This window comes from Ursus americanus, chromosome 2, assembly GCF_024610735.1.
Source record: "Ursus americanus isolate L20-20 chromosome 2, mUrsAme1.1.p, whole genome shotgun sequence".
NCBI lineage: Eukaryota > Metazoa > Chordata > Mammalia > Carnivora > Ursidae > Ursus > Ursus americanus.
In genome coordinates this window covers 91,331,265-91,347,166 of record NC_142128.1, presented here as the reverse complement: position 1 = coordinate 91,347,166, position 15,902 = coordinate 91,331,265, and the positions used below count along the sequence as shown (strand labels likewise).

Genomic DNA, 15,902 nt, shown 5'->3' with positions numbered 1-15,902 from the left:
ATTTTCACTGTATGAATATACCATTTTTCATTTATCCATTCTACAGCTGATGGACATCCGGGTGGTTTCCAGTTTTGAGCTATTATGAATAGGGAAGCTACATAATTTTTTTTGAATCTTATTTCTATTGAAATATACCTGAAACATGGCTACATTGGTTTCAGGTGTACAGCACAGTGATTCGACCCGTCTATCCATTATGCTGTGCTGACCGCAAGGGTAGCTACCATCTGTCTCCACACCACACTGTCACAGAACCACTGACTACATCCCCTGTGCTGCGCCTTTCATCCCTATGACTTATTCATTCTATAACGGGAAGCCTGTACCTCCCACTCCAATCCTGGCAACCATCAGTTTCTTCTCTGTATTTATGGGTCTGTTTCTGTATTTTTTTTTTTTTTTTTAGATTCCACATGTAAGTGAAATCTTATGGCATTTGTTTTTCTCTTATTTCACTTAGCATAATGCCATCTAGGTCAATCCATGTTGCTGCAAATGGCAAGATCTCAATTTTTATGGCTGAATAATATTCCATTGTGCGTGTGCACCCCCCCCCCCAAATCTTCTTTATCCATTTTTCTATTGATGGACACTTGCATTGCTTCCGTATCTTGGCTATTGTAAAGCTGCAGGAAACACTGGGGTGCATGTGTCTTTGAATGAGTGTTTTTGTTTTCCACAGGTAAATACCCAGTAGTGTAATTACTGAATCATATGGTGGTTCTATGTTCAATTACTTGAGCAGCCTCCATACTGTTTTCCACAGTGCCTATACCAACTTATATTCCCAACACACACTAAGTTTCTCTTCAATCCACATCCTTGCCCATACTTGTTATTTCTTGTCTTTTTACTTCTAACCATTCTGACAGGTGTGAGGGTGACATCTTGTAGTTTTGACTGGCACTGCCCTGATGATGAGTGATGGGGAGCATCTTTTCACGTGTCTGTTGGCCATGTGGACGTCTTCTTCGGAAAAATGTCCATTCAGGTCCTCTGCCAATTTTTTCCCCCTCTGCCTATTTTTAAATTGGATTATTTGCTTTTTGGGTGTTCAGTTGTAGAAGTTCTTTATATAACTTGGCTACTAATTTCTTACCATTTGCAATATATCATTTGCAAATATCTTCTTCTATTCAGTAGATGTCTTTTTACTTTGTTGATGGTTTCCTTTGATGTGCAAACACTTTTATTGTGGTGTTAGTCCCAATAGTTTATTTGTGCTTTTGTTTCCCTTGCCTGAGGAGACATAGCTAGAAAAATGTTGCTACAGTCAATGTCAAAGAAATTATTGCCTATATTTTCTTCTAGGAGTTTTATGGTTTCAGGTCTCAAATTCAGGTCTTTAATCCATTTTGAGTTTATTTTTATGTATGATCTAAGTGGTCTAGTTGTATTCTTTTGCATGTAGCTGTCCAGCTTCCCAACTGCATTTATTGAAGAGACTGTCTTTGCCCCTGTTGTACATTGTTGCCTCTTTTCTCGTAGATTAACTGAATTTATTTCTGTGCTCTCTATTCTATTCCAATTATCTGTATGTCTATTTCTGTGCCAGTACTACACTGTTTTGCTTATTATTGCTTTGTTGTATATCTTGAAATCTGGCACTGGGATACCTCCAGCTTTGTTCTTTCTCAAGATTACTTTGGCTATCTGGGCTCTTAAGTGGTTCCATAAACATTTTAATATTATTTGTTCTAGTTCTGTGAAAATTGCTGTTGGTATTTTGATAGGGATTACACTGAATCTGTAGAATGCTTTGGACAGTATGGACATTTTAACAGTATTAATCTTTCCAACCCATGAGCATGGAATATCTCTCCATTTGTATTGTCTTCAATTTCTTTCATCAGTGTTTTATAGTTTTCAGAGTATACGTCTTTCACCAACCTGGTTAAGTTTATTCCTAAGTATTTTGTTGTTTTTGGTGCAATTGTAAATGACACTGTTCTCTTAATTTCTCTTTCTGCTACTTTGTCATTAGTGTATAGAAATGCAACCAATTTCTGTCTATTAATTTTGTATCCTGCAACTTTACTGAATTTGTTTATTATTTCTAATAGTTTTTTGATGGAGACTTTAGGGTTTTCTGTAGTATCATGTCATCTGCAAATAGTGACAGTTTAACTTCTTCCTTACCAGTTTGGATGTCATTGATTCATTGATTCATTGTCTGAATGCTGTGGCCAGGACTTCCCGTACTATGTAGAATAAAAGCAGCAAGAGTAGATATCCTTGTCTTGTTTCGGTTCTTACAGGAAAAGCCCTCGGTTTTTCACCACTAATACATTTTGGTTTAAGTCATTTGGAAAATATGTAAACATATTTCTGTTGTCTCCCCATATGTTTTTTTCTCCAGCTTTACTGAGAGAGAACTGACATGTAACATCATAAACACACTGTGGTAATCTGATCCATGTATACACTGCAAAATAATTACCACAGTAAGGGCTACTGAACACCTTCATCATCCCAAATAATTACTTTTTGTGATGAGAACATTTAACATTTACTCTCTCAGCAACGTTCCAGCATGTAATACAGTATTGTTAACTATAATTTCCATTTTATATGTCAGATTCTCAGAACTTACTCATCTTATAGAGAGAAGTTTGTACTCTTTGCCCTAGATGCCCCATTTCCCCTACCTCCCAGCCATCGGTAACCACCAATCTAATCTGTTCCTATGAGCTCAACTTACTCCACTTTCCAAATATAAGTGAAATCAAACAGTATTTGTCTTTCTCTGACTTATTAAACATAATGCTCCCAAGGTACATTCATGTTATTGCAAAAGGCAAAATACTACTGCATATTGTGTGTGTCTGTGTGTGTCCCACATTTTCTCTGAATAAGTATCACATTCATTTGCTAACACTTAGGTTGCTTCCAGGTCTTGGCTATTGTGAATACTGCTGCTGCGAACATGGAGGTGCAGATATCTGCTTGAATTACTATTTTCATTTTCTTCAGATACTCAGAAGTAGAACTACTGGACCATATGGTAGTTCTACTTTTAACTATTTGAGGAACCCCCGGGTTTCGGTAATTAGTGCACCAATTTACATTCCCACCAACAGTGCACAAGGGTTCCCTTTTCTCCACATCCTCACCAAAACTTAACCTTTGTCTTTTTGATAATAGTCATTCATTCTAACAGTTACGAGGTGATAGCTCATTGTGGTTTTGACTTGCATTTCCCTGATCATAAGTGATACTGAGCATCTTTTCATGTACCTGTTTGGGACACCTGTAGGTCTTCTTTGGAAAAATGTCTATTCAGGTTCTCTGTTCATTTTTCAACTTAAGGGGTTTTGGCTTTTTTTTTTTTTTTTGGCTATTGAATTATAGGAGCTCCTTATATATTGTGGATATCAGCTCCTTATATATTTTGGATATCAGCTCCTTATATATTTTGGATATCAGCTCCTTATATATTGTGGATATCAGCTCCTTATATATTGTGGATATCAGCTCCTTATATATTGTGGATATCAGCTCCTTATATATTGTGGATATCAGCTCCTTATATATTGTGGATATCAGCTCCTTATATATTGTGGATATCAGCTCCTTATATATTGTGGATATCAGCTCCTTATATATTGTGGATATCAGCTCCTTATATATTGTGGATATCAGCTCCTTATATATTTTGGATATCAGCTCCTTATATATTGTGGATATCAGCTCCTTATATATTGTGGATATCAGCTCCTTATATATTGTGGATATCAGCTCCTTATATATTTTGGATATTAGCACAGGTCTTTTGCTGGGCAGAAGCATTTACTTTTATTCAGTCCCACTTATTTTTGCTTTTGTTGCTTGTGCTTTTGGTGTCATAGCTAAACAATCACCGCCAAGACTAAGGTCAAGGAGCTTTTCCCTTATGTTTTCTTGTAGAAGATTTACAGTTTCAGGTTTTACAGTTAACTTTTCACACATTTCGAGTTAATTATTGTGAGTGGTGTTAGATAGGGGTCCGATTTCATTCTTTTGCACATGAACATCCAGTTTCCCCACACCATTTATTAAAGCAACTATTCTCTCCCCATTGAGTAGTCTGGGTTCCCTTGTTGAATATTTGTTGACCATATATGAGTGGGTTTACTCCTGGACTCTTGGTAATCTTCCATTGTTCTAAGTGTCTGTTTTAATGCAGTATCATATGATCTTGAATATTACAACTTTGTAATAAAGTGTTTTTTTCTTTAAAGATTTTAAGTAATCTCAACACCCAATGTAGGGAGTGAACTCATAACCCTGAGATCAAGAGTCACACATTCCACTGACTGAGTCAGCCAGGAGCCCCTATAATAAAGTTTTAAATTAAGAAGTGTGTTGCCCCCAGTTTTGTTCTTTCTCGGAATTGCTTTGGCTATTCAGGGCTCTTTTGTGAATCCATATGAATTTTAGGATTTTTTTTTATTTCTGTGAAAAATACCATTGAAATTTTGATAGCGATTACAAGAAGTCTATAAATGGCTTTGTGTAGTATGGGCATTTCCTTTTCTTTTCAAGACTTATTTATTTTAGAGAGAGAGAGGACGGGCAGAGCGAGGAGCCTGCCACGGGGCTCGATCTCACAACTCTGAGATCATGACCTGAGTTGAAAGAGTCAGACACTAAACTGACTAAGCCACCCAGGTGCCCCAAGTATGGACATTTTAACAATATTAATTCTTCTGATCCATGAACACAGGACATTTTTTTGTTTCTGCCTTCTTCAATTTCTTTCATCAATGCCTTATAGTTTTCAGCATACAGATCTTTACCCTTCTTAATTTTATTCCTAAGTATTGTACTGATTTTGATGCTATTGTACATGGTACCCAGGCGCCCCAAGATGACCATATGATTTTTATATTTCATTCTATTAATGTGGTATACTGTATTTGTTGGTTTGCATATGTTGAACCATCCCTGCATCCCAGGGATACATCCCATTTGATCATGGACGATGATACTGTTAATATGCTATTGAATATGATCTGCTAGTATTTTGTTGAAAATTTTTGCATCTATATTCTTCAGGGATATTGGCCTATAGTTTTTCTTTTTCTTTCTTTCTTTTTTTTTTTTTGAGAGGGAGAGAGGGAAAGGGGGAGAGAGAGGGAGAGAGAGGGAGGGAGGGAAGGAAGGAAAGAAGAAGAGAATCTTAAGCAGACTCCTCACCCAGCACACAGCCCGATGCAGGGTTCGATCTCACAAACCTGAGATCATGATCTAAGCTGAAATCAAAAGTCAGAAGCTTAACCAAATAAGCCACCTAGGCACCCCTGTAATTTCTTATGGTGTTCTTATCTGGCTACAGAAGCTTGCATTAAGGATCTCTCAGTAGAGATTTATTCTCATATATGTGCATATTAGTGTGTGTGATTATATTCACTTCGATATGACAAGTATGACTGACCCTGTGCTAGACTGTGAGAAAGCACAGTAATTAACATATTAAAAGTGCATAAGTTAAATAAGAAAATGCATATATGAAAGCCACTAAATTAAACTATAAGCATTAAAGAATATTTTCTTGGCACTTTATTCTTTTTGGTGTAATTGTAAATGGGATCGTTAATTACTCTTGTTGCTACTTCATTATTAATGTATAGAAATGTAATAGGTTTCTGTATATTAATTTTTTATCTTGCACCTTTATTAAAATCATTTATCAGTTGTTAATTGTTCTCTGATGGAGTCATTTGGGTTTTCTTTTTCTTTTTTTAAGATTTTATTTATCTTAGAGAGCACGCATGCACGCCACATACAAGTTGGGGGAGGGGGAGAGGGAATCTCTCAAGCGGACTGTGCTGAGCGTGGAGCCTGACACAGGGCTAGATCTCATGACCCTGAGATCATGAACTGAGCTGAAACCAAGAGTCAGATGCTTAACCAACTGAGCCACCCAGGTACTCCTGGATTTTCTCTATATAGTATCAGGTCATCTGTAAACAGTGACAGTTTTACTTCTTTACCAATTTTGATGCCTTTTATTTCTTTTCCTTGTGTGACTGCTGCAGTTAAGAGTTCCAGTACTATGTCGAAAAGAAGTAGTGAAAGTGGACATCCTTGTCTTGTTTCCTAACTTAGTGGAAAAGCTTTCAATTTTTCACCACTGAGTGTGATGCTGCCTGTAGATTTTTCATATATCACTTTCATTCTGTTGAGGTATGTTCCCTCTAAATCCACTTTGTTGACTTTTTTTTTTTTTTTAAGATTTTATTTATTCGACAAAGATAGAGACAGCCAGCGAGAGAGGGAACACAAGCAGGGGGAGCGGGAGAGGAAGAAGCAGGCCCACAGCAGAGGAGCCTGATGTGGGGCTCGATCCCAGAACGACGGGATCACGCCCTGAGCCGAAGGCAGACGCCCAACTGCTGTGCCACCCAGGCGCCCCACACTTTGTTGACTTTTATGACGAATGGCTGTTGTATTTTGTCAAATGCATCTACTGAGATGATCATATGGTTTTTATCTTTCTTGTCAGTTTGAGTATCATGTTGACTGATTTGCCAAAAGTGAACCACTCCCGCATCCCTGAAATAAATCCCTTTGACCGTGGTGAATGACCCTTTATTGTTGACATTGCTTTGCTAATTTTTTTTTTTAGTATTTGTTTTTTTAAAGATTTTATTTATTTGACAGACAGCAAGAGAGGGAACACAAGCAGGGGGAGCTGGAGAGGGAGAAGCAGGCTCCCCACTGAGCAGGGAGCCTGATGCGGGGCTTGATCCCAGGACCCTGGGATCATGACCTGAGCCAAAGGTAGATGCTTAATGACTGAGCCACCCAGCAGCCCCGTAATTTTATTTTTTTAACCTATGTTCATCACAGATTTAGGCCTGTGGTTTTCTTTTTTTGTAGTATCTCTGCCTAGTTTTTGTATTGGGTAATGGGGGCTATGTAGAATGAATCTGGAAGTTTCCCTTCCTCTTTTAATTACTGGAATAGTTTGAGAAGAATACATATTAACTCTTCTTTAAATGTTTGGTAGAATTCACCTGTGAAGACATCTGGTCCTGGAATTTTGTTGGGAGTTTTTTGATTACCAATTCAACTTCATTACACTAGTAATAGGTCTGTTCAAATTTTCTATCTCTTCCTGATTCGGTTGTTGGAAATTGCAGGTTTCTAGGAATTCATCCATTTCTTCTAGGTTGTCCAATTTGTCGGCATATAATTTTTCAAGTATTCTATTGTAATCAATTGTATTTCTGTAATGTTAGTTGTTATTTCCTCTCTTTAATTTCTGATTTCATTCCTTACTTTTTCTTGGTAAGTTGGGCTAAATGTTTGTCAATTTTGTTTATCTTTCCAAAGAACTCAGCTCTATCATTGATCTTTTCTACTGGTTTTTTTTTTTCACGTCTATTTCATTTATTTCTGTTCTGATCTTCATTATTTCCTTCCATCTACTAGCTTTGAGATTTGTTCTTCTTCTGGCTCCTCTAAGTGTTAGGTTGTTTATTTGAGATTTTTCTTGTTTCTTGGGGTAGAAACAAGCCTGTGTGACTCTAAATGAGCCTGTAGGACTCTAAACTTCCCTCTTAGAAAGGCCTTTGCTGTGTCCTAAAGATTTTGGACTTCACGGTTTTCCTTTTCATTTGTCTCCACGTATTTTATTTTCTCTGTTTTTTTCCTCATTCATTTGTTGCTTAGCATCATGTTGCTTATCCTCCAAGTGTTTGTGTTTTTTCTTGTAATTTATTTCTAGTTTCATACTGTTATGGTCAGAAAAGATGTCTGATATGATTTCAATCCTCTTATGTTCATTTTTTTTATGACCTTACATGTGATCTATCCTAGAGAATGTTCCCTGTGTACTTGAAAAGAATGTGTATTCTGCTGTTTTTGGATAGAATGTTCTATATATGTATCTGTTAGGTCTGTCTGGTCTAATGTGTCTTTCAAAGCCACGGCTTCCTTATTGATTTTCTTTCTGGATGGTCTACCACTGAGGTAAATGAGGTGTTAAAGCTCCCTACCATTTTGTTTTACTGTCAATCTCTCCCTTTGTATCTATTAAATATTTGCTTTATGTAGTTAGGTGCTCCTATGTTGGGTGCAGAGATATTTACAATTACTATATCCTCTTGTTGGATCGATTCCTTTATCACTATGTAATGCCCTTGTCTCTTGCTACAGTCTCTGTTCTAAAGTCTTATTTTTTTTTTTTTAAGTTTTGGACATACGAACACATTTAATTACCTGCTACACCATCCTGATGGAAATATGTGGGAAATAGATGGAAACAAGGTTCATGAACTTAGGAAACAGGCAGGCATTTTTAGATCACTTTAGGTTTAGAAATTTACCAGACTATTTTTTAATACTTAAAATAAAACTTTTTTACCACAATAAACAAAACAATGTATTAAAACTGACTTCCAGGGGCACCTGGCTGGTTCAGTCAGTGGAGTATGTGACACTTTGACTGCAGGGTCGTGAATTTGAGCCCCACATTGGGTGTAAAGATTATTAAATAAAAACTTTAAAATAAAAAGCTGACTTCCAGAAATGCCCAAATTATTATTATTATTATTATTATTATTATTATTATTATTATATTATTTTTAAAAGATTTTATTTATTGGACACACAGCGAGAGAGGGAACACCAGCAGGGGGAGTGGGAGAGGGAGAAGCAGGCTTCCCGCAGAGCAGGGAGCCCGATGCAGGGCTCAATCCTAGGATCCTGGGATCAGCCTTGAGCCGAAGGCAGACGCTTAATGACTGAGCCACCCAGGTGCCCCCCAAATTATGTTTTTAAACATAATCTAAGTTTCTTTTCACATTTCTTTAAATGTCAAGTTTTCTTTGGCAAATTTATCCAAAATACTAAATTTTAAATTTTAGAGCTTAGTGATACAACAGAGTGCCTTAAACTGATGTTCATCAAGATACCTTTCTCTCAGTCCTAATTGTTTTTACCTTCCTTTTAAAATGTATTATCTTTTAAGTTGTCATTCCCAGAAATACTGGAGAAAAATATTATGAATTAAACACCCACAAAGTCTTCTTCGTTTCTGTTATAGTCTAGGAATTTATCATCTAACACACAGTGGTCTGTCAGCTGAGTAAGGCTGGGTTTCTCCTCAGACAAGGCTAATGCAACTCATAAAGCAACAGCAGCCTGAGACAGGTCAGTCTTCGATCTGTACATTTTGACCAGTTTTAGCCTCCGAAGAAAGTGTGTTCTTTCTCCTCAATCTTTTCACCAATTTTGCTTTTTCATAATCCTCGTTTGGGAAGATCTTCACTTACAAAGCCACTGTGGAGATCGCTGCATGCCTCAGTACCAAGTGATTCAGATTCACATGCACTGATATTCTTTTTTTTTTTTTAAGGTTTATTTTTAAGTAGTCTCTACACCTGACCTGGGGCTCGAACTTACAACCCTGAGATCAAGAGCTGCATGCTCTATCAACTGAGCTAGCCAGGCACCCCTGCCCTGATATTCTTGAAGATATTTTTCAAATATGTACTTTCTTCAAATTCACTGTCTGAATTTTCCTGAAATACCAAACAGTTTTCTTCTGTTGAAGATGCTGGTGTCTCTGGAAAAATCTGATCGTTTTCTTCATTACTACTTTAAGAGGTTTTACCACACTGCAACAGGAATTAAATGAAGATCTAGTTTTCCTTAATCATTCTCTAAGTGTTGCATTTATAGCTTGTTTTCCTGAACTGCTTGTACGGGGAGATGGTGGATTGGCACAGGCCTGCGGAGTGCTAGGTAAAATCACAGCTGAGTCGGATGGGCTTTCCAGCTTGAGAAAGAAACTTTGGTTTACCTCTCCCTCTGCCATCCCCAGAGTGCAGAAAACACGCCTAAGGTACTGTTAGCCTGACTTTTTTTGTTTTTCACTTCTATTTGCATGGTATATGTTTTTCCATCCCATCACTTTCAGTTTGTATATATCTTCAGGTCTTGAAGTGAGTCTCTTGTAGGCAGCATGTAGATGGGTCTTACTTTTTTATCCATTCCAGTCACTCTATGTCTTTTGGTTAGGGTGGTTAGTCCTTCACATTTAAGTAATTACTGATAGATATGCACTCATTACCGGTTTGTTAATTGTGTCCTTATTGTGTTTGTCTGCTTTTTTCTTCTCTTGCTCTCTTCCCTTGGGGTTTGATATTTTCTTTAGTGTTATGCTTGGATTTATTTTTTGTCTATCTACTTTAATTTCTTCATTTGTGGTTACTACTGGGTTATATAACATCTCGACTGTAGTTTAAGTCTGAACTGAGCGCACTAAATTCCCGCCTTCCATGTTTTATGTATATGATGTCATATTTTACATCTTATTTTGTGTATCCTTAGACTAATTTTCATAGACAAAACTGATTTTAGTACTTAACTTTTCAGGTTTTAACCTCCATATTGGCTTTATAAGTGAATAACCTACTACTTTCAGTATGTTTGCCAATTTAACCAACAAGGTGAAAAATCTATACTCTGAAAACTGTAAGACATTGATGAAAGAAATTGAAGACAACACAAAAAATGGAAAGATACTGCATGGTCACGGATTGGAAGAATTATTATTATTAAAATGTCCATATTACCCAAAGTAATCTAGATTAAGTGCAATCCCTATCAAAATACCAACAGCATTTTTCATAGAACTAGAACAAATTTGTTCTAGCCCTGAATAGCCAAAGCAATCCTGAGAAACAACAAAGCTAGAGGTAGCCCAATCCCAGATTTCAAGATATACCACAAAGCTATAATAATCAAAACAGTATGGTACTGGCACAAAAACAGACACAGGAGGTCAATGGAATAGGAAGCCCAGAAATAAATCTATGCTTTTATAGTCAATTAATCTATGACAAAAGAGGCAAGAATGTACAATGAGGAAAAGACAGTCTTTTCAACAAATGGTGTTGGGAAAACTGGACAGCTTACCTGCAAAAGAATGAAACTGGACCACTTACTTATACCATACACAAGAATAAACTTAATATGGATTAAAGACCTAAATGTGAGACTTGCAGCCATGTAACTCCTAGAAGTATCCTGGATATCAGCCTTAGCAATTATTTTTCTAGATATATCTCCTCAGGCCAGGGAAACAAAAACACAGATAAACTATTGGGACTACACCAAAATAAAAAGCTTTTGCACAGTAAAGGAAACCATCATCAAAACAAAAAGGCAACTTACTGAATGGGAGACAACGTCTACAAACAATACATCCGATAAAGGGTTAATATTTAAGGTATTATAAAGAACTTTTACAACTCAATTCCAAAAAAACAAATAATCCAAATAAAAAATAGGGCGAGGACTTAAACATTTTTTTTTTCAAAGAAGACCTATAGATGGCCAACAGACACATGAAAAGATGCTCAACACCACTAACGATCAGGAAAATAAACATCAAAACCACAATGAGGTATCACCTTACGACTTTCAGAATGGGTAAATCCAATGTTGCCAAGAATGTAGAGAAAATGGACTCCTCCTATACTGTTGGGGGGAATGTATATTGGTGCAGCCACTGTGGGAAACAGTACGAAGTTTCCTCAAAAAATGAATAATAGAAGTACTATACAATCCAGTAATTCCACTAGTGGGTATTTGCACGAAGAAAACAAAAACACTAATTTGAAAGAATACATGCACTCCTACGCTTATTACAGCCTTATTTACAATAGTCAAGATATAAGCAACCCAAGTGTCCAACAATAGATGAATGGATAAAGAAGACGTGGTGTGTATATAGAATGGAATATTACTCAGCCTTAGAAAACAAGATCCTGCCATTTGTGACAACATGGATGGACTCAGAGGTCATTATACTAAGTGAAATAAGTCAAACAGAGAAAGACAAATTCCATATGACTTCACGTATAGGTGAAATCTAAAAAACAAAACAATACAACAAATAAACTATAGTAGAAATTGACCCATAGAACAGAATACTGGTGACTGCCAGAAGGCAGGTAGGTGGGTACATGGGCAAAAGGGGTTAAGGGAAGTGGAAAGTACGGGCTTCCAGTCATGGAATGAATAAATCACAGGGATGAAAGGCACGGCATAAGGAATAAAATCAGTGCATTGTAGATCGTGTTACTTGGTGGCAGATGGTAGCCACGCTAGTGGTGAGCACAGCATTTTGTAGAGAGTTGTTGAATTACTATGCTGTATCCCTGAAACTAAGAGAATGGTGTGTGTGAACTCTACTTCAATTAAAAAACAAAAAAAGATGGGGGTGGGGGCGCCTGGGTGGCTCAGTCGTTAAGCGTCTGCCTTCAGCCCAGGGCATGATCCTGGCGTTCTGGGATCGAGCCCCACATCGGGCTTCTCTGCTGGGAGCCTGCTTCTTCCTCTCCCTCTCCGTGCTTGTGTTCCCTCTCTCACTGGCTCTCTCTCTCTCTCTGTCAAATAAATAAATAAAATCTTTAAAAAAAAAAAAAAAAAAAAGATGGGGGTGCCTGGGTGGCTCAGTCGGTTAAGCATCTGCCTTCAGCTCAAGTCATGATCCCACGGTTCTGGGATCGAGCCCCACATCAGGCTCCCTGCTTAGCCGGGAGCCTGCTTCTCCCTCTGCCTGCCACTCCCCCTGCTTGTGCTCTCTAATAAATAGATTAAAAAAATCTAAAAGACCCAAAAGACAAAAAAACAAAAACAAAAACAAAAAAACAAAAAAAGATGGGATGCCTGGGTGGCTCAGTCGGTTAAGTGTCTGCCTTCGGCTCAGGTCATGATTCCAGGGTCCTGGGGTCAAGCTCCACATTGGGCTCTCTGCTCATTGGGGAGCCTGTTTCTCCCACTCCCAGCTCATGCTCTCCTCCCATTCTCTGTCGCCATCTCTGTCTGTCTCTCTCTCAAATAAATAAATAAAACCTTAAAAAAAAAAAAAAGTAATGTATGGAATTATTGAATCAATGTGTTAGTCACCTGAAAATAATAACACTGTATGTCAATTAATTTCAGTTTTTAAGAAAGAGGTATACATTTCCAGTTATAAAATAAGTAAGTCACAGAGATAGGGAATATAGTCAATAATATTGTAATAACGTCATATGGTGACAATGACTATACTTATCATGGTACACACTGAACAGTACATAGAATTATCAAATATATATGTTGCACATCTGAAAAAAGAATTATTATTTCCTAATTTCCAAAAGCTTATACATGTGTTCCCACTATGAAATACTTAGAGAATTATATAAGCACAACTGAGTCAATGAATGGTGGATAGTATGTGCTACAGAGTGGACTGGACAGGAGAAATCACCAGGCAAGTAAAGTTTCGTGGAGGCTGTCCCAGAAGAACAGCTCTAAGTTATTTCTGTATGTACGTACTTACGTATACATACATATATACCTCTCCTTGTTCCCAAAAAGATTTAAGTCAGTTTACAAATGAGGAAACCGAGGCATAGGGAACAGGAGACCATAGCGCGTGCTGTGAAAAGCCTGTTAGAAATGTGACATAAGTTTGATTTGTACACTACTGGGTAGGCGACAGAGTCAGGATCAGTTCCTACAACTTACAGAGTCTCTGAAAGGCTCCTGCTGGTTCTCATACCAGAGCCATTTCTTCTGGGGGTCTTCATCAATACTTCCTCCACAACATCTGTTTTCTCAGGGGCCACCTCTTTACTACTCCCTAAATATAGGCAAGTAGCTTAATGCCATACGGTAAAAGCCCTAACCCAGTAGTTCAGAGCACTCAGTTTTCTGCTGATCTGGCTAATCTAGACAAGATTCAAAAGAATTCACAGTACTGAATGGCCTGTATATTATTCAGCCAGCTTCTGTAAGTGGTTTTTTATCTTACTCTGAGCCTTTGATAGTTTGACTACCCTTGAGTTTGAGTTACACTCCTTGATAAGGCTCTTTTGCTTTGTTTCTTTAAAGGTTTATTGATTTGAGAGACAGAGAGGAGAGGAGCAGGAAGAGGGAGAGAGAATCCTGAAGCAGATTCCCCGCTGAGTGCAGGCAAAATCATGACCTGAGCTGAAATCAGGAGTCCGCTGCTTAACTGACTGAGCCGCCCAGGCGCCCCGATAAAATTCCTGAATGCAAGTATTCTATGTCACCAGATAGGTGCAAGACCTTATGATTCAGGAAGCCGGATAGGGCTGACATCCTCTTACTCAAGTTAAGGAGTACAAGAAAGGAAACCTAGATGGAAAGCCACCTTAGCAGACAGAGGTGGGCAAAGGTCAGAGAGGCAGGCTAGGAATTGTTGGGGGAGGAATACTGAAGGCCACCTAGGAGACACGTGGCCAGCCTCAAGGGTCAGCACAGCCTCCCAATGCCTTGACAGTTGAAAGAGGGGGAAGAAGTGGGGGAGACAGAGATCTTAGGTCAAAATAACTGCCAAATTTGTGTGGTTACCAGGCACCATTACTTTCTAAGGGCCATCCAATGAAGCAGTTAAAAGGCTAGTTAGGAATGAATAGTTCTCTTTATTCTGAAACTCACTAAAATCACTTCAAGGGTATGAATTTATGTTGACTAGGAGACTCTGATCATATTCTCCAGAAATTAAATTATTACTAGGTCACAACAGTATCAATAGTGCTCTGATTGGAGAATGATCTTGTGGTAGACAGGGGCATCTGAATTAGCTCACCTGAAGGTCTTTTGGCAAAATGGTATTCTTCCTGAGTGAATTGATCCGCAGCCTCTCATCTGCATATTCACAGGCCATTTTTCGTCTCTTCAGATCACGCAACATTTTCCAGTCTACATAATAACCTCGAACTTGGCCTGAAGCTGAGGAAGGAACCATCTAAAAGACAAGGAACAAGGTGAAGGATTGTCAGACCTAGGCTCTGCCAGTGTCTCCCAACCTGTGATCCCTTCTATTGACTATTTATGACCTAATAGCTCTTTTTCTAATAATTTTGGATCAGTTTAATAGCTTAAATAGACTTAACTTAAAATAAGTAACTTCTACAAATGTACATTAATCCAAAATGGTGATAATTAATAATGCCAATAAGGTGTGTTGGAGAGTGAAAAATTTTCTTAGTTTTAATATAATTCTGTTTGCCTTTCACTTAGGCTAATAATTACATGGTTCAAAAACCAAATAAGAATAAAAAGAAACACAGTGTAGATTCCCTCCCACCTCATCCCTTACCTACCCAATGACCACCCCTCTACCTCCAGAGGTCCACCATTACTAGATCCTGTGTATCCTTCCAGACATCTTTGTCTACACAAAGACATATACATACTCCCTCTCCTATATTTCATGCCCTCCCCTTTTTCTCATTTAACAATATATCTTTGAGAGCTTTCATATCCATGTTAAAAAGTTTCTCCATTTTCTTTAGGTTGCATATTCCACTGTCCATACAGTGGACTTGACAGGGTTCAGGGCACACGACCTCAAAATATGGCACCTTGACATTACTGACTACTTCAAGCACAAGGAATTTGAGAAACAGCAGATGCAGGAAAGACTTGCAGACCTCTCCCTGAAGCAGGTGGTAAGACCCTCAGGTGAGTGATGTCCTCCCTATACCTGGCGGGGGGGGGGGGTGTTGGGGGGAATGGGCAACCTTATTACTGAAGATGGAGGGACACCAAGAGGAATCCGAAAGAACAGGCCTTGCTGTTTGCGGAGTTCACCACACTTAGCTCATACTCCTATCACACTTCCCCACAACTTCCCACTTCACCAGACCTCGCATAAATACTCAGGTTTAACCTTTTGGTCATCACTTCCTTAAAAAGGCTCATGTATGATGTAAAACTTACACATTTGTATGCGTTTCTCCTGTTCATGTCTTTTGTTACAGGGGCCCCAGCTGAGAACTTAGAAGAACAGAAGGAAATGATTTTTTCCTGCTCACGGATGCATCATTTGTTTAATCTGAGACCTCCTGGTGAACAGTGAGATCACACCTACTATTTATCGT

At 38.2% G+C, this 15,902-nt stretch overlaps 1 protein-coding gene and 1 pseudogene across 2 annotated transcripts in view; both read right to left on the bottom strand.

The window, feature by feature from the left end:
- The window catches only part of MRPS14 (mitochondrial ribosomal protein S14), a 29,531-nt gene that overhangs the window by 2,538 nt on the left and 11,091 nt on the right, over nt 1–15,902 (bottom strand). For both annotated transcript variants that reach the window (XM_045811389.2, XM_045811391.2), the window contains exon 2: nt 14,606–14,764. In XM_045811389.2, the coding sequence (XP_045667345.2) occupies nt 14,606–14,764 (159 nt within the window). The remainder of the gene's footprint in view (nt 1–14,605; nt 14,765–15,902) is intronic.
- On the bottom strand, nt 8,165–14,598 carry LOC123801390 (swi5-dependent recombination DNA repair protein 1 homolog; annotated as a pseudogene).